This window comes from Protopterus annectens, chromosome 14.part0 (genome assembly GCF_019279795.1).
Source record: "Protopterus annectens isolate FY-2018-M chromosome 14.part0, PAN1.0, whole genome shotgun sequence".
NCBI classification, from domain to species: domain Eukaryota; kingdom Metazoa; phylum Chordata; order Ceratodontiformes; family Protopteridae; genus Protopterus; species Protopterus annectens.
The window spans coordinates 132,319,701-132,345,486 of NC_056748.1; the positions used below are offsets into that span (position 1 = coordinate 132,319,701).

Here is a 25,786-nt window from a genome sequence, read left to right on the forward strand (position 1 = left end):
TCTTCTGAGGAACAGGATCACATTTTTCCACCTTATGAAGACTCTGATGCTGAAGACTCTGTTCCTTCAGCATCTCCCCCTGAAGACTGCTCCTTTGGGAAACTTTACATACTATGAGGGAACATTTCCACTGGGAAGGCCAGGACTACTCTGATTCTCAGAAAAGGCTCCGAGAGTTCCTTTTACTACCCCAGCACAGACCTCTTGCTATCCCTCCAGTTCTGGATATTGTGGATGATGTTTACTTGGAGTCTAGTCGAAATCCAGACTCTCTTCCTCCTGCTCCAGCCAAACCAGACAGATAATACAGAGTACCTGACTCACACATATTCCTTTATAAAAACCCTGTGGCTGACCCAGAAACAATTTCCCAAGGTCCTAAGGGAGCTAAAGCTTCTATGGCTAAAAATCCTGTGCTCTCTGAAAGGGATTCCAGAGCCCTGGATAGATGGGAAAAGAAAATATACACCTCAGCAACTCTGGCTTTGAGAGCATTAAATTGTCAGTTTCACATGCTGAAATATCAACACTTCCTAATGTCTCAATTAAAACAAAACATGAGCACACATACTGAACAGTCTGAATTCAAGGAAATGCAGGATCTGTTGCATGCAGCTGAACAGGTGGGCAAACATACTTTACAATGTGGATTTGATTCATTGGAAGCTTCCTGTAGAGCAGCTGTTACTGGTTCTGTCATACATAGACATGCTTGGTTAAAAGAACAAACCCTTCCTGATCATGTTAAAGCAAAATTATTGGATGCACCTTTACAGCAGGATGTATTATTTGGTGTCAAAGCAGAAGAGGTTTTAAAGAAAATGGAGGATAAGGCAAAGTCTATGCAGACGGTCAAGGATTTTTTGCAGGTACAACCCCCTCGTTTCAGCAGAAATTGGCTAACGAAAAACTGGTCCTTTCCAGCTTCTGACAGATCACAGAGAGGCAAATACAGACGCCCAAGGGGCAGAGGTCAGTCACAAGGGCCTTACAAACCTCGCCAATGGGGTACTGCTACCAAGAAAGGAGGAGAAGACAGGCCCCAGGCTAGCAGAAGACAAACACAATGACTCAATCCTCAAACTACCAAGCAAATCTCTCCTGGCAGCTCCCTTGGGAGGAAAATTAGCATTTTTTGCAGACAACTGGCACATCATCACAAAAGACAAATGGGTTCTAAACATTGTCTCTCAAGGATACAGATTCCACTTTCATACCTTACCAAGGATAAAAGGAATGCCAAACCTGCCCCCAAATCAATGGTCAGAGGCACAAAAACAAATTACAGCTCTCATGGACATGAGAGCCATTCAACAGGTACCTACACAGGAGCAAGGACAAGGATTTTAATCAAGACTTTCTAGTCCCAAGAAAGGACAAAGCATGGAGACCCATTCTGGATCTTTCATTTCCTATCTGCAAGTACCAAAATTCAAGATGCTAACACTACAGCAGCTTCTTCCCATGCTGGGCAAGAATGCTTGGCTAGTAACGTTGGACCTCAAGGAGGCATACCTGCATGTCCCTATCAGACAAAATTGCAGAAGATACCTCCACTTCATTGCAGGTTCAACGCATTATCAATTCTCTGCACTGCCCTTTGGCTTATCTACTACGCCCCAGGGTCATCACAAAATGCCTGGCACCAGTAATTGCATACTGCAGACAAAGAGGAATTCAAATATACCCATACCTGGACGACTGCCTTATTCAAGCAGAAAGCAAGGACATTCTTTTAAAGCATGTGGCATTTGTCAAACATCTTCTAGGTTGCCTAGGGTACACAGTAAACGAAAAGAAATCAAAACTAGTGCCCTCACAAAACATTATATTCCTGGGTGCCAGCTTAACTACAACTGCCCAGATGGCTTATCTCACGCCAGACAAGAAACAACAGCTGACTCAATATTTCAAAATAATGGCAACAAAGACCCAACTCCCTGCAAGAAAAATTCTGCAGGCCTTGGGATTCATGGCATCTTGCATACTACTAATACCATTTGCAAAACTGCATATGAGGAAATTACAATGTACCTGAAAAGCGTATGGACTCAGCACAGCCACAGCTTGGAAACAATGATACCACTCATTCCCTGCCTTCAACAGGTGTTTCTATGGTGGGCACAGGCATGTCACCTCAACAAGGGTCAGCCTTTCACCTTACCCACAGCCAGGCAAACTATGACAACAGATGCATCGGACTATGCCTGGGGAGCACACATGGCAGGACAGTGCATTCAGGGCAAATGGACTACAGATCAGAGGCATCTGCATATCAATCAAAAAGAAATGCTAGCAGTACAGAATGCCTTAACAGCTTTCAAGGACCTCTTACACCCAGGACAACTAAAAATAAAGACGGACAATACCACAGTAATGTGGTACATAAACAAGCAAGGGGTACACATTCCTACCCTCTTTGCAGGCAAGCAATGACCTTGTGGAACACTGCACTGTCTTACCAGGTTCAATTACAAGCACAATTCCTGCCAGAAAAGAAAAACACATTGGCAGACGACCTAAGCAGAAATATCATGGATCCACATGAGTGGAAACTAGATCCACAAGTATTTGCAATGATAGCTCAAAATGGGGACGCCCAGACATAGATCTGTTTGCAAGCCCCCAAAACTACCAACTTCAAAAATTTTGCACAAGGACATTCTATCCACAAGCTTGGAAAGTGGACGCCCTCTCATTCAGTTGGAAAACATTAACAGTGTATGCCTTTCTTCCACACATCTTAATGAGCTTAGAACTTACACAGCATCAGATCCAATAATTCAGAAGCTCAAACACTTAGTTAAGGATGGCCTTCTAAGCAATCTTGTTTACCAGTAGAAGTGCAACAGTATTTTCCTTTCCAAGACAAGATTTTGTCTGACAATGGTATCATGAAAGGTCCAAAACTGATTGTTCCAAAATCCTTGCAACAAGAAAATATATTAAGATCTTGCACTGTGGCCACCCAGGAACTGATGTTACCAGAAGAAGAGCAAGAGGACTAGTATTTTGGCCTTCTGTGTCAAAAGGCATTGAGAAAGTTCTGTCTCATCTTGTTCTGTTTACAATAATACTAAACTGCATCAACAAAAAGAACCACTTCATCTAAGCCAGATTCTTGAACTACCATGGTCGACAGTAGCCACTGACATTTTCGAATGGAATGGTCAACATTACTTGGTGTTAGTAGACTTATTCATATTGGTTCGAGATTGACCTACTTCCTAACCTCATGTCCAATACTGTCATTACTCATTTCTTTGTCCATGCTAGTCCACACAGAGTCATGTCTAACAATGGTGCACAGTTTATAAGTCAGCAGTTCAAGAGATTTGCTGAAACATGGGACTTTGTTCATATTATGAGTAGTCTTGAATACCCGCAGTCAAATGGTTTGGCAGAACGTGCAATTCAAAGTGCAACGCAGCTGGTTGTTGTTCTTCTTCTGTTGGCATTTTCCTGGTTAGGGGTTGCCACAGCGGAACTCCCGTCCGCTAATGATTGGCAGTGGATTTTTACGGTGCCAAGGTGCCAGCTCGATGCCCAACCTTCAACGAAGGCAAGCCTGTTCTACGCATGTCTTTCAAACACCACTCGACTGTGGGGAGGACATGCAGACTCCACACAAAAGGTGCTCCAGCCGAGAATCGAACAGGAGAACCTCTTGCTGTGAGACGACAATGCTACCGCTGCACCACCGCGGCTTTAAAGTGCAAAACAGCTGGTAGAGAAATCAAAATGAGACTATATTGATGTTTTTCTAAATCTCCTGAATCTCAGAAACATTCCTCACAATAATCATCTTGGTTCACCTGCCGCGAGATTTATGTTGAGACAAACCAGAACCACACCACACAATCAGCAGCAATTAGTTGGTTCCATGTGCTAAGAACAACAAAGCAGTGAAAGCTCAACTCCTGAAAAAGTGTTTGCTCCAGAAGTCCTATTATAATAAAACCAGCAAACTGCTCAAGTCATTACAAGAAGGGGAGATAGTAAGGATGCAAACATCAAAAGGTTTTGACTGGATTGGATTTCTGAAAAGTTTGTGTTAAGAGCTGAGATTGTACATTGTGGAATTGCACGGAATAAAATTTAGGCGGAATTGGAAGCACTTAATACAGGTGTCCGAGCCAGTGCTGTAGTATCTTGTCTGTAATAAAGACACTAGTTGTCAGAGTGACTTACCCAATGTTCCAGTTCCAGAGGACATTCCAGCAGATATCTCTGTTCCTGAGAATATCTCCGAGAGTCCTAAAGCAGAACATTCAACTGTGACTGTCAGTGTTGCTAAACCCAGTCTTAACTATTACATTACAAGATCAGGTCACATTTCCAGACCTAGTTCCAGATGCACAGCAACCTGGACATGAATGTTGTTTTGTTCATTGTCCACATAATTTGTATGCCTATTCAAATGTCATTATCATTACAAGACAGCTCAGTAAAGAGGGAGGATATATATGAGTGTGTGTGATATGACCAGCAAACCGCTCAAGCCATAACAAAAAGGGGAGGTACCGTTAAGAAGCTTTCCAGTCAGCAGGCATGTACATGTAAGTACTGAGCACATGCAAGCAAAAGTGCAATTTTGTAGTGAGCAGGCAAGGTGTATGCATGGATGTGTGTTGTAGTTGGTCAGTTCTTTTAAATTTAATGTTCCATTCTGATGTTTGTATGTAATAAAGTACTTAAACGAACACCCAAGCCTCATTGTCTTATTCAGATATACAAGAGGAACGACAAGTCCCACATTAGGTAGCCATCATGAAAAGGATGGGGATAGATCTAACTGATGTATGTATGTAGTCAGGCCACCAGCTTGAAGGAGGTGAAAAGGAGAAACCAAACATCATGTTACAAAACACCTGCAAATTGGAATTGATATGCCCTTTGCATACCCAGTGTGAAGTATTCTGCGATCTGAGAGGGCTCCTTATCCAGGACTGTTTGTTGTGTTTTCTCATTCTGCTTGTGATATTTGAATTGGTATTTGTAGGTGTTTGGACAGCAGTAACCACTTAACTGTGAGAATGTTTGGGATAATCGGGACAGAGTAAAGATCTTTGTCATGGGAACGATGGATATGGAGTTGCCTGTTAAATGCTAAAATGACAGGGACATTAAAAAACTAAAGGCTTGTTAAGATTTATTAAGCATTTACAGCAGTGGATCATCCACATTAAATAAAGTTATCAGACTGATATATTACCACTTAAATCAAAAGTGTATAGACCTTATCCAGTCTGCATTGGTTTGTTCAGCATTAATAGTTATTTTGTATTTTATGCTCACATTATGAAGCCTAACTGGGCACATATCATATGAACGCCATCATGAAGAAGATACTAAACCTCATCTTGCAACATATTTTTCTTTTGCTTTGTTTTTCAGCTGGAGCAGATGGACCTTGAGGTTCGAGATATCCCTACCCAGAGTCGAGGCATGTATAGCAACAGGATGAGAAGCTATAAACAGGAGATGGACAAGCTGGAGACTGATTTCGTAAGTTACTTGCTTATTCTGTTTAAAGTGTATTGTCACAATTCTTCTCCATCTGTTCATAGGTTCATAAGTAGGTACTAGGCTATTGGCCCTAGGGCCTATATAAGCCTAGCCAAAAAGGTACCCTGGCTTTCGCCACCCAAGAAAATTATTTTCCTGTACTCCTGTCGAGCAGTGCCACAGAGGTGATCCCCAGGGTGAATTTCCTATTTCCCATCCATTCATCAAGATTTTTCTTGGAGTGCTAATGAGGAACTTTGTTTGATATAGATAGGTAGTTTGTTCCAGAGTATGGGAAGTCTCTGGGACAGGAATCTATCCCTCCAGCATGTTCTGTTTATTGTTGTGACAAGGTTTAGGTCCCTAGAGCATGTAGCTCTGCGGGATTGGGATTTCTGGAGCATGTCCAATAGCTCTGAGTTTGACATAGCTTTGTATGTTAGGCAGAGGTCACCTCTGAGTAGATGATATGCGATGGAGTAAAGCTGGAGTTTTTTGAGAAGGTCAGCGTAGGGCATCTGTTTGAGGCCATTAATCCTCTTTGTGAGGTATTTCTGCGGCCTTTCCAATTGTTGTAGATGTCTTGTGAGGTACATACCAAAAGGGGCGTTGTACTCTGGGTCTAATGAGTGATGAGTAGAGGAGAACAATGACCTCTTTTTTTCCTGGATGAGAAACCTTTTGTGATGAGGTGTGCCATGTAGAAGGATATCCTGACTACTGTGGCAATGTGATTATCAAAGGAGAGACTATTGTCCACCTGTGTCCCAAGATCTCTTATCACACTTTTGGTGTTGTCGACTACCACCTATGTGGTAGCTCATGGGTACAGAGTTTTTACCAAAGGGGATGACGATCCACTTTTTGGCATTGAGCTTGAGGCCATGGCTTTGACACCAGGCATCTGTCTCTGTGAGGCCCTTTTGTAGGATGTCCACATCGTTAGGAGTTTTGATTATGTCTCCTAGTTTGCAGTCATCTGCGAACTTAGTTAGCCAAAGACCTTCTGTGTTAGCCTGTACTTCAGAAAAGTAGATACCAAACAGGAGAGGACCCAGGACTGAACCCTGTGGTACTCCACTTGTCACTGATCTGAAGTTGGATTTGGCGTCTGTTACTTTCACAGTGTGGGTTCTGTCAGTGAGCCAGTTGGCAACCCATCTTGTGACATAGGGATTTATACCTAGTTCAGTGAGTTTACCTATAATTCCAAAGTGGGGGATGGTGTCAAAAGCCTTGGCGAGATCTACATAGGCTGTGTGAACCATCTTACCCTCGTCTACGGCTTTGGTGACTGCTTCAAAGAAGTCTATCAGGTTTAGGAGACATGGTCTGCCATTTACAAACCCAAACTGGGTGGGGTCCAGAGTTTGGAGATTACCATTGTCCTTGTGTATAAGATCCATGATGATACGTTCCATGGGCCTTGCAGACCAGGCTCGTTAGGCTAATGGGGCTGTAGTTCCCAGGGTCTGTGGTGGCTCCCCCTTTGTAGAGAGGGATAACCATTGCTGCACGCTATGTAGTGGGCACAAAGCCTGAGGTGAGGCTATGATTGAACATGGTGCTTAGGTGGAGTGCCAGTTCATTCTGCAGTTCATGTAGAATGCAGCCTGGGATGTTGTCATGTCCCATGGATGCTGTGTTCTTGGCTTTGGAGAGTGTGTTTTCTTACCTGTGCAGCCATGATTACAGGAACTTTGCTTTCATCTGGTATAGAGATGGGCCTTTCAGGGGGTGAGAGGGGGGTAAAGTTAGCACTGAACTTATCTGCCAAGATGTTGGCAATATCAGTTGGTTCTGTATATTTAGTGCCATTGTGCTGTAACTCAGAGCAGATCTGAGTGTTGCCATTGAGACTGACATAGCTATAGATTGCATTGTGGTTGTCTTTAGAATCAGTGGCGATTTTGTTTTCGTAACTAGCTTTGGAGAATTTTATGAGGGATCTCAGCTTCTTACTGAGGCTGACCAGGGAATTCCTCCAGTCATGGGATTTTACTCTTTTTTTTTTGCAACAGTTTTTCTTCTGTTGTAGAGTTTGTTTATGCCAGGAGACCACCAGATTGACTTCCTTTTTTTGGAGGATAGCATCTTGGTTCTGTTAGGGATAGCACGATCCATGCACTCGTGTAAGTGCTTATAAAATGCATTTGTGTAGGATTCAGCAGTTGTACCTCTGTTGTCCATCTGCATGGGTGTCATGAAGTTTGCCACTTCTGTCTTAAGAAGCGTGAAGTTGGCTTTGGTGAAATGTTTTACAGTGGTTTCCCTAATGGGGGGTGGGGGCGAGATATGGATGTCTAGGGTGATTAGCTTGTGGTCAGATCTGACCAACAAGGAATTGACCTCTGGTGTGGAATACCAGTCGCCCATGTTGGTAATGACCAGGTCTAAGATATTGCTGTCCCTGGTGGGGGTGTGGATAAGTTGATCCAAGGCATTGGAATTTATGTATTCCAGAAAATGTTGAGCAAAAGAGTTGGTACATGAGTAGTCTTCCAGTTAATGGTGGGGTAGTCAAAATCGCCCATTATTTGGGTGTTGGGCTCTACCCTAATATTTTCCAGTGTATCAGAAAATGAGGAGTGGGAATCCTGGAGCATGGTGGGGGATCTGTAGCAAGTTATAATTTGGATTGCGGTCTTGCCCAGAGTTAGTTGCACTTGGATAATCTTGCATGCATTATGCTGAGCAAGTAGCCTGGAGGTGTGGATATCCTTAATGAATATGGACACGCCTCTGTCTTTAGTGTTTTGGTCCAGGTTTGGTGGCCGAAAAGGTGTGGTATGAATTATAGCCTGGTAATGCAGGGGTGCTCTCTGGAGCCTTGAACCATGTCTCTGTCACTGCACAGATGCCGATGTTCTTCATTTTAAGGAGTGCCTTGAGTGAATGCACTTTGAGGTGTAGACTTCTGGCATTGAGTAGAATTACCCACAGATGTTGTTTGCTTGTACCTGTTAAGGTGGTGAATTTGTCATTTGAACCTTGCCTAAAAAAGGCACTATAGGGGTGGCAAGAGCCTTGGCCAGTATCTGGAATCCCAAGGGTGACAGGTGCAGGCCGTCTCTGTCAAAGCATCGTGGTCTGTCGATCATGTCATCCCAGGCTGACAGATGCTGGATCCCCTTAGAATGACACCAGAAGCTTAGCCAATTGTTGAAGTCAATAATTTTGTCCTTGTACTGTGGTATCATTCTGGGTGATGGCAGGATGCTACTCAGGGCTAGTGTCATACCTGCCAGGGCTACAAGATCGGAGAGCTCCTCTGTGTCTCTTTTCATGTAGTCCAGGGAGGTACGTCTCAGGTCATTCACACCAACATGGACAATGACAGAATCATATTTGTACTTGTTGTGGACTGACCTGAGTGCGTGCATTATGTGGTGGATCCTGGCACCCGACATGCAGCTGACGGTAACTTTCTCCTTGTTTAGCCTGGTGAGTGGAACATCAGTGTGCCTGACTATAGAGTCAGCTATGACTAGAGTGCTGGGTATGTTGTTATGCCTTATGGGCTGTGGTTGAGTGGCACACTGAGTTTGTGGGCTGTGTGTCATTTGGGTTGTGTTGGGGGGTGGAGGTTGCTTGCATTTCTGCTTTGGAGGTCTCTGTTGCTTGAGCATATTTTTATTGAGAGCCTCCGCGAATGTAGGTGTGTTTCATGTTTCTGTGTGTGTGTGTGTGTGTGTTTTGGTGGTGTAGGTTTTGAGGGACTATGTGATGGGAGTGGTGTGGTGCAAGTGTTTACCTTTTCCTCTTGACTGTCTAGTCCAGTCTTGGGTGAAGAGAGCTTTGCTTCCAGTTTGGCTATGTAAGTGCATCTCTCACAGGTTGCAGTGTTGGGTGGTAGGAGGAGAGGGTTGTCTGTGTACATGAGGCAATTGCTGCATTGCCCCAAGATGCCCAGATTCATCAGGTAGACAGGAAAAAACACAGAGAGAGGACCTTTAGACATGCCTGGATAGGTGCTTATTTATTATGTACTAAAAATTGTTTTCCTCTAGACAAGTGAGGAAAGTTGAGTGCTTTGTAGCTTATTTAGTGCTTACAACGAGTTCTGAACAACTGCTGAGCTCAAAGAAATAAATTTTAGTGCTAAAACTAAAAAACTGGCTCGTTCTAAGGGTAAATTTCAAGAGCAGACTTTATGGCACCGAGAATAGTTTAACCCTAGCTAAGTGGCGATGCATGAAGTATTATACATGTATTATTTTTTTTAATACAACAGTAGCAAATGAGCAAATTAATTTAAACCAATTAACCAATAAAAAACTAAAAACTGAGCCCCGTTCCAGCAGTCTTCGATCAGACAAGTTCTAACTGCATACTTCTGCCACTAGGGTGCAGGGGAACCTTCTCCAAAAAAAGATGTTCTGGATTAGTGTTCAAGTTATACAAACAAAGCTAGGTTCAGCAGGTCTGAATTTAGTCTATGCTACAGCAAACAAGGCGTACCAATTTCAGAAAAAAACAGTTCAAATAAGCAGGCACAATAAGCCTTTAACCAGAAACTCCCTGCTCAGAAGGGCAGAGTCTAGCCTCTCCTCCCACAAGAGTGCAGACCACACCTTCTTAATGTAAAATAACTGGCCCAAAGCCCAAGTGCTTAAACCGGAACTAATACAGTTTTAGAATAATAGACACTGAGCCTTCAAGTCAGCAGGTCCCAACTTAGAAGTATGTAACCTACCTATCCTGCCACAACACTGCAGACCACAAACCTTCTTAGTGTAAAACAACTGGTCTGGAGCTTAAGTTCTTAAAGCAAAAGGTTTAGAATAACAGTTACAATTTAATCAGTCTACTACCAAGCAGTAATAAATGGAGCAGAATAAATAAAATTGAGTATTTTTAAGAATAGGCAAAAGTAAAATGAAGTGCAATTTTTTTTAGTCAAGTGCAAGGAGAGAGGAAGAAGGAGCAGAAGAAAAATTCAAGGTTAAGAACCTAAGTGGGTTGGCCTTCTCAAATGTTCATAGGTTCATAGGTAAGTACTAGGCTATCTGCCCAAGGGCATTTATAAGCTTAGCCGGAATGTGTTGGCTCTCGCCGCCCCCTTAGATTAGTTCCCTGTGCCTCTGTCCAGCAGAGCCATTAGTTCCCTGCGCCACTGTCCAGCAGAGCCACTGCAGTGATCCCCGGGGTAAATTTTCTGTTTCCCATCTACCCATCAAGGTTTCTCTTGAAGAGTGTTAGTGAGGGGCTCTGCCTGATGTATATTGGAATCCTGTTTCAAAGCATGGGGAGTCTCTGGGACAGAATCTGTCCCTCCAGCATGTCCTATTTATCATTGCGGTGAGGTTTATATTTCTAGAGCGTGTGGCTCTCCGGGATTTGTTTTTTTTTTTTAAGTGGAGCATGTCCATCAATTCTGGGTTGGACATGGCCTTGTATGTCAGGCAGAGATCACCTCTGAGTAAGCGGTATGCAACCAAGTACAGCTGGAGTTTCTTGAGTCGGGCTGCATAGGGCATCTGTTTGAGGCCAGTAATCCTCTTGGTAAGGTACTTTTGTGGTGTTTCCAGCTGTTGCAGGTGTTTTGTAAGATACATCCCAAATGGGGCGTTGTATTCTATGATGGGTCTAATGAGTGATGAGTAGAGAGGCACAATAACCTCTCTTGTTCTAGATGTGAACCCTTTTGTGATTAGGTGGGCCACATAGAAGGATTTTCTAACCACCTTGGCAATATGATTATCAAAGGAGAGATTGCTATCTACTTGGGTCCCCAGATCCCTTAGTACATTTTCTGTATTTCGGAGACTACCACCTATGTGGTAGCTCGCGTGTACTTTATTTTTTCCAAAGGGGATGACTGTGCACTTTTTGGCATTTAGCTTGAGGCAGTGTTTTTGACACCAGGTATCTGTCTAGTGAGATCCTGCTGGAGGATGTGTATCAGCCGGAGAATCAGTTATGGACCCTAGTTTGCAGTCGTCTGCGAACTTGTTCAGCCATAGTCCTCCTGTGCTTGCCTGTACCTCTGAGAAGTATATACCGAACAGGAGAGGTCCTAGGACTGAGCCCTGGGGGACGCCACTTGTAACCGGTTTAGAGTTGGACATAGAGCCTGCAACTCTCACCATGTGGGTTCTATCCATGAGCTAGTTGGCAACCCGTCTCGTGACATAGGGGTTTATGTTCAAGCTGGTGAGCTTGTCTATAATACTAGAATGGGGAATGGTCTGCCCTTAACAAAGCCAAACTGGGTAGGGTCCAAGGTTTGGAGGTTCCCAGTGTCTCTGTTAATGATTTCCATGATGATGCGCTCCATAGCCTTACAGACCAGGCTTATAGGGCGATAGTTCCTGAGGTCCGTTGTGGCTCCACCTTTGTGGAGGGGATAACTGTTGCTGTGTGCCACTCTGTGGGTACGTAGCCTGTAGAGAGGCTGAGTTTGAACAGTGTGTTTAGGTGAGGGGCTAGTTCATTTTGGAGCTCTTGTAAGACACAGCCTCGGACACCGTCCGGTCCCATTGAAGCTGTGTTTTTGGCTTTGGATAGGGCTGTTTTAACCTGTGTGTCGGTGACTGATGGGGCCCTACATTTTCTGGTATGGTTATGGGCCCTTTAGGGGGTGAAGTTTGCACTAAACCTGTCTGCCAGAATATTGGCAATATCAGTCGGTTCAGTGTATTTTGTGCCATTCTGCACTAACTCAGAGCAGATCTGAGAGTTTCTACTTAGGTTCTTGACATAGCTAAAGAACGCTTTGTGGTTATCTTTGGAGTCATTGGCAATTTTTCTTTCGAAACTAGCCATGGATGATTTAATGAGGGATTGTAGTTTCTTGCTGATACTGATCAGGGATGTCTTTCCTTCTTGGGATTTGACTCTTTTCTGTACTAGTTTCCTCCTTCTGTTGTATAGCTTGTTTATGGCAGGGGTCCACCAGACTGGTTTCCTTTTCTTGGAGGAGTGAATCTTGGTTTTACTTGGGATAGCACGATCCATGCATTCCTGCAGATGCTCATAGAGTGCCTTTGTAAAGGTTTCAGCAGCTTGGTCAGCATTGTCCTTTAGTATGGGGGCTGTGAACCTTTCCACCTCGGTCTTAAATAACGTGAAGTTTGCTTTTGAAAATTTTTTCACGGTGGTATCGTTGATTGGGGGTGGGGACAGAATGTGGATATCCAGAGTGATTAGTCTATTGTCTGATCTAACCAGCGAGGGGTGGACCTCCGGTGTGGAACACCGGTCGCCTATGTTGGTGATGACCAGGTCCAATATGTTGTTCCCTCTGGTTGGGTTGTTGACTAGTTGATCCAGAGCATTTGAATTTATAAATTCTAGGAAGCGTTGGGCAAGGGAGTTAGTACTTGAGTAGTTCTCCCAGTTTATGTTTGGGTAATTGAAATCACCCAGTATTAGGGTGTTTGGTAGGACCTTCATATTTCCCAGTGTCTCCAGAAATGCGGAGTGGTGGTCCTGGGTCATGGTGGGTGATCTGTAGCAAGCTACAATTTGGATTGCAGTTTTGCTCATTGTTAGTTGCACATAGATGATCTCTGATGCATTGTGCTGTGCCACTAACCTGGAGGTGTGGGTATCCTTGATTAATATGGATACACCCCTACCATTTGTGTTTTGGTCCTGGTTCTGTGGCCGAAAGGTATGGTATGAGTTATAGCCTAGTACTGCTGGGGTGCTCTCAAGAGCCTTAAACTAGGTTTCTGTTACTGCACAGATGTCGATGTTCTCCATACAGAGGAGTGCCTCGATTGCTTGCATTTTGAGGTTTAGACTTCTGGCGTTAAGTAGCATTACCCTTAGATTTTGGTTACTTGTGCTATTTATGGTGGTGGGTTTGTCTTTTGAGCCTTGCCTAAAAAAGGCACTATGGGGGCGGCAAGAGCCTTGGCCAGTATTCAAAAGCCTAAGTGTGACAGGTGCAAGCCATCTCTTGCGTACCAACGTGGCTTGTCGAGCATGTCATCCCAGGCGGACAGATACTGGATCCCCTTTGAATGACACCAGAAACTTAGCCAATTGTTGAAATTGATCACTTTTTCTTTATACTGTGGCATCATTTTTGGTGAGGGCAGGATGCTACTCAGGGTCAGGGTCATACCGGCCTGGGCTACATGATCAGAGAGCTCTTCAATGTCTCTTTTCATGTAGTCCAGGGAGGTACGTCTGAGGTCATTCACACCAACATGGACAATGACAGAGTCGTATTTGTACTTGTTCTGGAGTGACCTGAGTGCTTGTGTTATGTGGTGGATCCTGGTGCCCGACAGGCACCCAACTGTAACCTTCTCCTTGTCCAGCCTAGTTAGTGAGACATCAGTGTGCCTGACTATAGAGTCGCCTATTACTAGTGTGTTGGGTATGTTATTTTGCCTTAAGTGCTGTGATTGTGTGGCACTCTGATTATGTGAAGTATGTGTTTCATGGTTGGTGATGGGGTGACATTCCCTTCTCCTCTTGACTATCAGTTGCAGTCTTGGGTTGAGAGAGCTTTGCCTCCAGTTTGGCTGTATAATTGCATCTGTCACATATATTAGTGTTTGGTGGTAGGAGGACAGGGTTCTCTCTGTATTATTAAGTAGAGTGAACACCAGACCGGGAGAGGTGTCCCAGATCAAATTTACAGTAGGGGCGGGCAACTGCAAAGCCACTAACTATAACACCGCCACAAGAATAGGGTGGAGGGGAGGGGTAAAAACAGTTTTAGGACAGATGAGAAACAGAAAACAATGCATTTTCAGGACAGATGAGAAACAGAAAACAATGCAGTTTCAGGACAGATGAGAAACAGAAAATCATGCAGTTTCAGGACAGATGAGAAACAGAAAACAATGCCAAAAAATATATAAAATAATTCAGTCAGGCAAAACTAAGACAATGCAGAACTCTGAAAGGTTAAAATGCCAAGAAATTTACTTATCAGTCGGCGATATATTTCCAGATTGTTTGAGAATCACACTGCAGCTAGGACACCAGGAGTTTCCAACAGTTAATTTTATTTGTGCGTAAAGTCCTGATGAACCTCCAAGTGGTTTGAAAGTTAACAAAAGATTGACTTTATTTGACATTTCAGTTTCACCTTTGTCTTTTCTTATGATCATACCCACAAAATTGTCATATTGGGTATTGGCAGTGGTGTACATACACCAGCAAGGCATTATGGGTCATCTAGAAGCACAGTACTTTTTTATAGGAACAGCTACTTACTTGCATTATGGTTTCATTAATAAATCACCACTTGTCTTAACTATCAATGTATAGTGTTCCACCTATGAAACATAACTAACAGCTTGTCTTACTGGGATGTAAAAGTCCCTTGTTGCTGTACTTTGCATGGAAAAATAGTTGGTAATACAGTATTGTAGGTAGCAAGCATTGTGGTTTTAGTCTTTCATGATGTCATGTCAGGCGTCTTCAGTTTTAAGAACATTTTCAGTGGGCCATCATTATCAATAAAACTAATTGCAAAAAGAGACATAATTTTTGCGTCAACCATTTTAAAATTTGATAGGGTACCTATGATGTGGTCAAATCCCATTATTGCAAATCCAGTCTTTTCATACAGAAAGTGCTGAAAAGCCTGTATGCCCACTCCTCAAATTATCAAAGCCAAATATCGAGGTTAGAGAAAAAATTGCATAAAATGCATGTGCAGTAATTAAGACAGAGTAAATAATTAAGTAAATAAATAAATACAACTTTGCTGTGTTATCTTTGCCACACTCCACTCTGTTAGATAGACAAGATATACAAGTAAATAACTTTTTGCATGGTGGGGTGATAAATATATAAATAAGTAACTTTATGCATGGACTCTGTATTGCTGGTCAAGTAAATAAATAAATCACTTGTTTAAATTTTGACAGTAAATATATTTTTTGATGATGATATCAAACAGGATCTGCAGTGTATTAAAAGAACAAATTCCTCCATGTAGACCCAAGCAGCAGACAGTGTTTAGCAGTCTGTTGTCTTTTTCACTAAACCAATGAGTAACTGCAATTTCTACTTTTCCTGTTCTCTGTATAATATAGAAATGACTGTGTGCCACTTCCTTCTGTGTTCTTTCTTGGTCTTCCCTCGATGTTTGTATTATGTTACTTTGAAGAGTCGATGCATAAGCTTTTTGGCATTTTCTGTGTGATGAGGCTGCAATCACAGTAATGTGATTTGAACATAAGGGTCTATATTAGATAATCGAACACTTAAAAAAGCGAACGGTGATTAATCGACCCTATGTAAGCGAAAGCTTACAATTTCGAACTATCAGAACAGCGATTTGTTTTTCCTAGGAAAAGAAATTGCCGTTCCAACAAAAAATAAATAAATAAAATAAAACACTTCATTAAGTGGGGGGCTTCACCCCCCTCCCAGACCCCCTACTTAAATATACCAACTCCGAGACCACACTATAGTGTCGAAAATGGCAAAGTAATGAAGTGGCCAAACAAATTCTTTCCCAGGGAAAGAATTCGCTTAAAAGCCGCTTCATTATTTTGCCATTTCAGGCTTTTGAGTTCGACCAAGACGCATTCGAAAGAATGCATCTTCGGTTATCTAATGGGGAACCGATCGTAATGTGGGAAGCCAATTTGATACTGTTTATGTAAGGACATTACTCTCATCTCTCTGGGTTTATTATCTACACTTGCTATGAAAAGTGTGCCACTGCACTTAAAGTGAACCTCATAAGCTCACATGACTGAAATAACTATTTGTAGGTTACCAAAGGCGAGGTGTTTCTGAGTAAGTGCCCAGCATAAGCCTGTATTTGTATTATCATGTTGACATTTATGATTTTTCTTACATGTTAGAGGCTATAAACCCCTGTTTTTATTCTCATCAAGATTAATGTATTGTTTGTGCATGTGTTGAAGTAACTGAAGAAAAAATCTAACAAAACGTATCAGTCGTACTGCAACTTCGATCAACACCAATTCAGACAAATATGCACAGCACATTTCAAAATGCTAAAGCCATACATGCACTCAAAAAACATATAGACTGCAGACACTTACTGGAACACTTACACACACAAAAAACGAGCACACCGCACACAGTCTCTGGAATACTTTCAAACATGCATAGATTTATTTGCAGAAGGTGAGCATCCCTGTACCCTCTTGTGGGCAGCAGAGACGTGTACTAAGTATTCACACATATAAGATGTAGAGGGTTTACACTCTTGCACAGCAATATGTTTGCTTTACCAGATCTAATGTATGTTTACACTCACCCTTCAAATACCCTACTAACATTAACACTTACCCCCCTCACACCAAAGCCTACTGCATGCAATGACTTCACACCTGAGTATAATCACTTTCACTCACTTAACTCCCACAACAAAATAGTCAGTAACCTGGCATCTGAATCTTGTCAGTAGCACACTTACATATGTCTGCACATGCATGCAAGCACATACACATGCAAAAAACGTGTGCAACAATTGTTTCGTCAGAACTGGTACAGCGACAAAGACAATTTCATACAGTTAAAACAACCTGTTAAAAAACTAATTGTTAAACATTATCTGACATCCGCGGTGGTGGTGCTGCGGTAGCATTGTTGCCTCACAGCAAGACGTCCCGTTTGATTCTCAGCTAGAGCGTCTTCTGTGGAGACATGCGTGAATGGGCGTACCTTCGCTGAAGGTTGTGCGTTAGGGCCGGCAACTCAGCACGTAAAAATCAACTGCCAATCATTAGCAGACCAGAGTTTCGCTGTGGCGACCGCTAACCTGGAAAAGCCGAAAGACACAACAATCTGACATAATTTTATATATCCATGTTAACTGTATTTAATTTCCTTAAAAATACTATAATAAACAGCAACATCAGTTTGGTTTCCTGAACTAAAAACATGTTTTTATAACTTCCAACCTCATTTTTATGGGAGCTGATATTACTTAATTTTTGTAAATTATCTGACTCCTATTCCATTGTTACAATGCTTAATGAATTTACTTAGATTTTCTTTGACCATTCTGCTGCACATCACCCACTCATCCATCCACAACCCCTTTTCCCATGTTTTGCACATGGGGTCAGGGTGTCACTTTAATAGTGTCAATCATCTAGAGCTAAGGTTCATACCACCGGGTGGCTAGCCCTGCTGCGGTTGTTCTTCCATATCACAAACTTGCATGCACACTCACACCTATGACTAATTTACTTTCCTCTACCTGTTGCATGTCTTTGGAATTTGGGAGGAAATCCACAAGAGCACAGACGCACATATAACATGAAATTATCTCTGAAAGTCTTTCTGATTTATTTCCTATGCTTTGTTTTATAACTTTTCAGATTTATGTTTTCTATATAAATAGACTGTTTTTGAAGTGCAGAGATTAAGATATTTTATTAATTCTCCATAAATTATGTGCAAACATTTGTGAGTATCTCTAACATTTAGTGGCTTGATTGCCTCCCTGTATTTGACTCTCAGTCATTACTGATTTATCTTTTTGTTATGCTCGTTTAATTTCTGTCTTTTCTATCCTTTAGTTTTGAAAGACAATTTGTTACAGTTAAGTAGTACCGTAACATGTATTATACAGTTTCGAAAAAACAATCCATGATATCCTTGTGTAATAGTAATTGTTCTGTTATGAAGGTGAGTATTATTAGGGATCTAGGGATAAATATTGACAAAGGATTCCGTTTTGATTTCCGTGTAACAGGAACAATAAGAAGGTTTTACTACGAATTACTAAGATTACTTGGTGTTCTAGTGAGTAGGGACAGGGATGTTTTGCTACCAGTGTTTAAAATATTGAGAAGGCCTCACATTGAATATGGGGGAATCTGTGTATATGTACAGTAAGACTCTGATTGAAAGACTTGAGAGGATACAAAGTTTGTTACCTGTCAATAAGATGATTAAGACGCATTAACGTTGTCCTGTTCGATTCTCAGCTAGAGCGTCTTCTGTGTGGAGACATGCGTGAATGGGCGTACCTTCGTTGAAGGTTGTGCGTCAGGGCCGGCAACTCGGCATGTAAAAATATACTGCCAATCATTAGCGGACCGGAGTTCCGCTGTGGCGACCCCTAACCGGGAAAAGCCGAAAGACACAACAACAACAACTTCTCAGTGACTGTTGAAATCATTGTACCTATTCTCTATTAAATATAGATTATTTAGTGGGAGACTTTTCACAAATATTTTCTTTCTGACTGTTACAGCACAAGTGCGGGTATTGCTAAATCACATGGCTTGTTGGTTACCATTAAGAGCAGTTATTTGGTTGAGATGGCAAGCTGTAGTTTGAGGGTATAACAAAGTATTTTAATTTCAGCACTAGTAGACGATAACATTCTTTACCTCTAATAATCAGGAAATTGAACACTGTTTTGCAATTTAAGCAGGGTTTGGATAACTTAGTGGGTCACATAATTTATGATTTAAATTATATGGAGGCAAATTCATTGAAGGCCGTAACCGGTTCTGAATTTGATGCATGTAACATTGATATTCATGATGTTTGCCCATCCTGAGGAATGGGGAGTAGGACAGTTGTGTGGGTGTTCCCCATGTTGTCCCTGGTGGAGGCTGGGGATTGGGCAATGGAGGACGTGGTCTAAGAGGGAATTATGGGGGAACATGTCTTAGACTTCTGTGTAGGCAGGGGCCAAGACATTGCATGTTCCACCTCCACATTGTAACTATGAATCTGGAAGGGAAGGAGGGAGGGAGGGGAGGGGAAGCTAGGGATAGGCCCTAAAATAATAATAAAAAAAAAAAAAAAAAGGCTGATGGCGCCACTCTCCTGGTCGCCTTAGGTTCCACGTTGGCTTCGGTCATAAAATCTGTACGAGTCTGGGTGGGGAATCGGAGTAACTGGTAAACCCAGAGATAGATATGGGGCACTGGGAAAGGTTGTCAGAATGAAGCTGGGGTGCAAGAGCGCATGCTCTCTCTCCATACAAAAAACTTTTATATCCGTGCTTCCTAATAATCTGCACATTATAACCACATTTGTCTCTCCTCCACTGCATTTGGGCAAAGTCTTGGAGTGTTTGTAATCAGCTGTCTAGTAAGAATTTTTAAATAAATTATTGACTGGTACATATCACATTCGCACCACAAATAAACAACCTATAAGGAGTTTGCTAGCCTTTTTAGTCTTTTCAGAATCTGGCCGCATGATGTCATCAAGGTGGGAAATGTTTTTTTCCCATAAATTTTCTAGATACATTGATGTATATGCACAGGTACGGTTTGGTATTCTGTGTGGTCTGGTACACGGTGAACTGCATGTACAAGAGTTGTTCTAAACAATTCAAAATTCATGTGCTAAAGCAGAGCACCTATGCAGCTGCTAAGGCAGTGGGTACCTGAAGTTATCCAGCTACTTGGCACATATGCATATTGAGTCAGAGAACCAAGTCCCAAGGTTCCTAGAGCTGTTATATATTGTGTGTGAGCCTCTTCTGCACTCAGAATATGTTCTCTGCAAGTGCAGAATAAGGACACCTAAAAGTAAAGCCAGTGCTTACGAAAAATGCAATATTTTGTCCAGCATTATGCGGCTGAGTAGCACCACTCATGTTATACAAACATACATTTTAAATGTGGCATAGTATGATGGTGCAAAGCAGCAGCTGAGTGCATCAGACTACTGTGTAAACAACTGCTGCTGCTACTCTGCCATACTTACTGCCTTCCCAACCTACTGATAGCACAAATGTTGCACCAGTGAGAGTAGCAGTAATGCTACTGGATGCCCATCATTTAATTACTTATAAACTGCCTGTCCTTTGCAGTCATGGCTGGTGAAACAGAATTTTATATGGCTCACATCTAGTCATGGCATCATAGCACTAAGGAAAACTGTGGAGCTTAGTAACCACAGACATTGCCTTCTGTGTTTAGCAAATGGAGTACACTGTGCAAAAACATTGGCAACATATATCCTGGTGCTACATTATTGTATGCCATGTGCATGTTATTTTACTAAATTATATTATTCAGCTCACTTCCTTAAACTAACACATAGTGCTCTGAGGTGTCTAGGGCATAAAATTGAACACACAGATATGCAAAACATAAATCGTTAAAAGTCATAACTTTGAAAAAAAAACAGCTTTTATGGAGTGGAAGCAAGCATCCCTGCACCCCCACACCACCTGCAACCTATGTATATCATCTCTGAGTTTGCACTACAGCTGGTAAAGGGCAAACTCCCTGCTGTACCATGACCTCCCACAGAGTAGTACTGTCAGTCGCAAATGCTGCTAACCAACATGTTCGATATTTTGAATCTTTGACCAGACAGTGTTCAGTATTACAAATGTTTGCCCCAACAAGTCACTCCCAGGTCTGAGAGCATTATATTTAGTTGACTAGGAGAATTAAACATTTGATATCCCCCATTATGTAACCTCTTGTGGGACTGGGACCAGTGCTGACAGAGCATTGCCTGCAAGCTGCAGGTGCACCTGCAGTATTTGTGGATACAACACAGTCAGACAGCACACACTGGTATTGCTGCGCTGTGTATGTGGCACATTTCCTCTCTAAATGTAATGGAGGCCATTTGTATGCAGCCAGATATTAAGGCAATTAATTTTTTGAATCCCAATACTGTTTACAGTGTGTGCATACAGCAAATCCTATAGTGGAGTCACACCTCAGTGTTTATGAACTGACTTTTGTGCATGTGGTATCAAACCATTTGTCATATTTCTGAATCTTTTAAGTTGATTCATATGCATCTGAATCTTTTAAGTTGATTCATATGCATTATTTTCTAGCCCCAGATAAAAAGTAGTCTTACACAACTGGATAATAAAAGTCTGTGCTTATAGTCTGTTCTTTGTTTACTTGCCATCGATTAATATCTGTTTTTATGATAAAGTCATGGACTTTGGAAAATTGTTGCATTAAGTAGTTTCATCTCGAAATCCATTTATAGTCAAGGGATATATTACTAAATTGTCTGCAAAATCAATATGGTCATCAACTGATCCATTAGTTACAGGAAGTCTGACAAGGTGATCACCCCTAGTAACAAGTGTTTATATATAAACTGACCGGGGTGGGGGGGTAAGTAAACAACCTTGTCTTACTCATCTGTACTTTTTTTTTATCCTTTTGTTAGCTCTTTTATCATTTTGTGTAACTAACTTGTAACCAACTGTCATTATATAAAGCCTGTTTTGTATGAATTAAACTACTTGAGAGTCCGTACTGCACCTTCATCAGCCATAGTTGTAAACCTTGACCTCTGCACTTTCTCCTTTGTTTTTCTCAGTCTTTTTTTTTTTTTAAGACAAGAAACATCTTTATCATGTATGACATAAAACATGTTACATTTATATAAATGACAATAAACTATAGTGGCACAATCTGAGTTGCAAACATTATACATTCCAAACAGTGCAGACCCAACTGTAGCGGTAAACATTATACATCGCACATAATATATATCCAATCATTGTTGGTCATCTATTCCATAGCTCATTCACATCCTGCCTTCTTTTAAACATTGTTCCTCCTCTACATGTATTGATCCAACAGTTCCCATTTTTTTCTATGTAATTTGCTCCTACCGTTTTCTAAAGATCCCAGTTCCCGCTGTTTTAACTCTGTTACTGTCTTCTTTACTTCTAGTAAAGTTGGTTTAGACTTTGATTTCCATTTTTTAGTAATTGCTTTTTTGGCAGCCATCATAATTAGACTCGGCAAGGCTTTTACTATGACTAGGCAATTTCAAGTTTGTATCATAGCTGAAAAAAATAATTTTTCTAGTCACTCTAACTTATTAACCCAGTTTGCAGGAAATCCTTCAAGTCTACCAACTCATCACACTCCCAGAAAATGTTTCCAGTTACCTCTTTCTGCCCTGTCACACTTCCAACATTTGCTATCTACCTGAGAAAAAAATTCTCTGAAGTCTGCTTGGGGTATATAAATACGTATGCAAGCACTTCCGGACAAAGATATGAAATCTTCTAGATTTTGTTGTATATTTGGGAGATATACATATATCCCCCCATTGTTTCTTTGCGAATTGCTTATATAATCTCTCTTCCCAGTTTTTCCTAACCTCCTCTGATTGATTCTTATAGTTATGCAATATATTTTATATGCTCCACTAATTATTCCTTTCTTAATGGCAACTTTTGTTCTAGATTCTACTAAAACTCTACCAGTGGTGGTCGTTCATTAGGACCCCCTATTTCTTTCTGTTTGCCTATACTCTGATATCAATACTTCATATGGAAGGCAATCTTTAGCTTGCAGCCCAAATACGTTCGTGGCATCTTCCCATTCTATTACCTTTCCCTCTCTAGTTATTTTCTTCCTTTGCCAGTTTTCTCCAATATATTCTTGCCTCCTCTAGCCCTATTTTCTGTATCCCCAGTTGCAGTCATCCCTATCGGCAGCATCTCCTTTCTCCGTTCCCATGTCGGCTTAGTTTATAGAAGACCTTCTGCTACTTTGTGAATGTAATATTCCGTATGATTATTATTGTTCTTAAAGGTCTTCATCCAAAATCCCAATCTCTCCCTGTTACTTGAGCTTCCCCCTGGTTCATCATAATCTCTTTCCACTTTGAGTTATAGTTTTCTGCTTATGTTATATGTATAGGAGCTGTGATGATATGAAGTAGTACCATCTGTGCCAGGGAGAGTAGGGCAGTGCATGTGTAACATATGCCAGCATAGCAAGCTGGAATTTTGTAAAGAATTTTATGCTATTCAACTATCACACTGATTTGTACAGATGCTTGTGTTAAAAATATATTTATAAAGTTGCTTGTGTAAAAAATTAATCAACAGTGGGTCCTGCTGGACAGAAAAAAGCTGTGCACGTATGTCTGACAGTCTTATTATATTGATTAAGTGTATATGTTTTAATGGGGCGGCCATGGTGGTGCAGCGGTTAGCATTGCCGACTCACAGCAAAAGGTTCTCCAGTTCGATTCTCGGCTGGTGTGCCATCTGTGCGGTGTCTGCATGTCCTCCTTGTGGTCGCATGGGTTTCCTCCAGGTGTTCCAGTTTCCTCCCACATCCCAAAGACATGCTATAGGTGGATTGGACACTCTAAATTGGCCCTAGGCATGAGTGCGTGCGTGTGTGTGCCTTCTGTGGAAGGTTGGGTGCCGGGCTGACAACTCGACACCGTAAAACTCCACTGCCAATCATGAGCGGACAGGTGATCCGGTGTGGCGACCCCTAACTGGGAAAAGCCAAAAGAAGAAGAAGAAGAAATGTATATGTTTTAACAGAGAATTGTGTAAGGGAAGGGATTAATCTCAATCCAGCTAATTTTGAAAAATAGGTTGAAAATTAAATGGGTTAGTTTAGGCCATAAAGATTTTATCTTACAGGTCTGATTGCAGCCAGAGACAAAAAATGTCTGGGAAAACCAGGACTAGAAATCATAACTGTATTGCCCTTAGAGTGAACTAATTGCTACCCTGGAAGTGTGGAAGTGTTTGAAATTGTTTTATTGCTTTCAGATGCTGCAAAAGATCTTAGCAAAGCACTGGATGTGTATTGTACCAGAGTCAGGTGACCAGATTTGATGTCATTCTATAACCAGCACTGAAGTGGTTCTTTAGATATTAGTGAGACATAAGAAGGAACTCTAGCAGCAACACTTTGTTTTTTGGAACCTGACAGGAAAGATCTCTCACAGGTATCTCACAACCTCACACCTCATCTTGTCTTGCTGTAGTAAGCAACTCAACACTCGTCATCTTGCCTTGCTGTAGTAATTGCCTTGTGGTAGTAAGCAACTTAACAAGGGAACATTAATTATTTAGTCAGTCAGGAAAATGTAGTGAGATAAGTTAAATATTGCTTTTCTGCATCTGTGTGAATGTATCCAACTGTGTTATTTTTTTATATCTCCTGTGATAGAAACTCTGATGTGTATTGTAACTAGATATTCCATATTCTCATGTTTTCTGTTTTGTTATTTATTATTAAATATTTCTATACCTTTCATTGTGGCTGGTCTTTCAACATCTTAAGAGTACTTATGCTTATTTTAGTGACACTGTGGCCACTCCTGAAAGCTTTGCTGCATTGGTCAAAGTCTACCATTTGTATTAGTATAAATGTTACTCTGTATAATTGGGTACCCTTGTAAGAGCCTTAGAGTAGCTGACTGGTGGCAGCATAATTATCTTATAGTCTGAGCAGAGGGGGCACAGCTGGTAAATCTGTGCTAGCCTTTTCCAGGTGTGTATATGTCTGTGTGTATATGAAAATCAAATATCCAAGTGTGTATGTCAGCTACTTGGAACAGGGACATAGAGCTTCAAAGTGGTCAGTGTGGAGTCCTGTTTGGGGCCTAGAGAGAGAGAGTCCAGTCCCCAGGTCTGGAGTATGCTGCCTGTGTGCTGTTAAGGGAAATTTTGCTTGGTGCAGAGAGCTGCATCTGAAAATACTGTGTGTATCTATTTTTGTTCCTAGTGGCCATCCCTCCCTGGTGTCAGTGGTGAGGATCGAGACTCTTTGATTACTTGCCCGGAGTAGGGACCATCACAGGTGCCTTAACTGTGTTGCTGCAAAATACCCCTTCAACTTGGGTAATCCCAAGCCAGCCTGTTCTGTTGGAAGAATAAGTGTATCCAATTTGACTCTTGCTGTCTTTGCCTCCTAGGTTCCAGGATTTAAGAAGGATGTCAGTTTAAAAATGTACAAGAAAGATGTGAGTTTAAAAATGTTGCTTGAAAGATCTGTAAAAACACCTGTTAAGGGTGGCACTATTAAATGTGGACATTGTATTCAAAGCAAGTATGTTCCTGAACAAGATTATGTGGTTATTAAAAGTGTTGGTGTTATTAGACCTATGTTCAGATACTACTGTTACACTAAAGGGGTGGTTTACGTTGCTGTCTGCCAATTTTCTGAGGGTTTCTACACTGGTAAAACTAAGAGAACCCTAAAACAAAATGTTTATCAGCATATTTATGATATCAAGAATAAGGCTGACAGCAACGCTGTATACAAGCATATTAAGCTACATCCACAACATTTCTTCAAATTCTTTGTTATTGATCATGTCGATCTTGGTTACAGGGGTGGGTCCAGTGATGATTATTTGGATTATATGGAATGTAAATGGCAGATTAGAGCAAATGCCATAGAACCACCTGGTCTGAATGACCAAATATCTCTACGTGCAATTGTAAAGTTGAAAGCTGCCTTTTTTTATAAAGTTCTTTTTATTTTCGTTCTTCTTTATTAATATGTTTTTAGTTGTGAGTTTCTACGTTTTTCAAAGAGCGTTTAAAGTGTTATTTCTTGGTTGTGTTGTTAAACACATTGATTGCTTATAT

General features: G+C 41.5%; 1 protein-coding gene across 2 annotated transcripts in view; it reads left to right on the plus strand.

Annotated features, from left to right (window-relative positions):
- VTI1A (vesicle transport through interaction with t-SNAREs 1A) overlaps positions 1-25,786 on the plus strand; it is a 3,369,915-nt gene that overhangs the window by 234,387 nt on the left and 3,109,742 nt on the right. For both annotated transcript variants that reach the window (XM_044055852.1, XM_044055853.1), the window contains exon 3: positions 5,398-5,508. In XM_044055852.1, the coding sequence (XP_043911787.1) occupies positions 5,398-5,508 (111 nt within the window). The remainder of the gene's footprint in view (positions 1-5,397; positions 5,509-25,786) is intronic.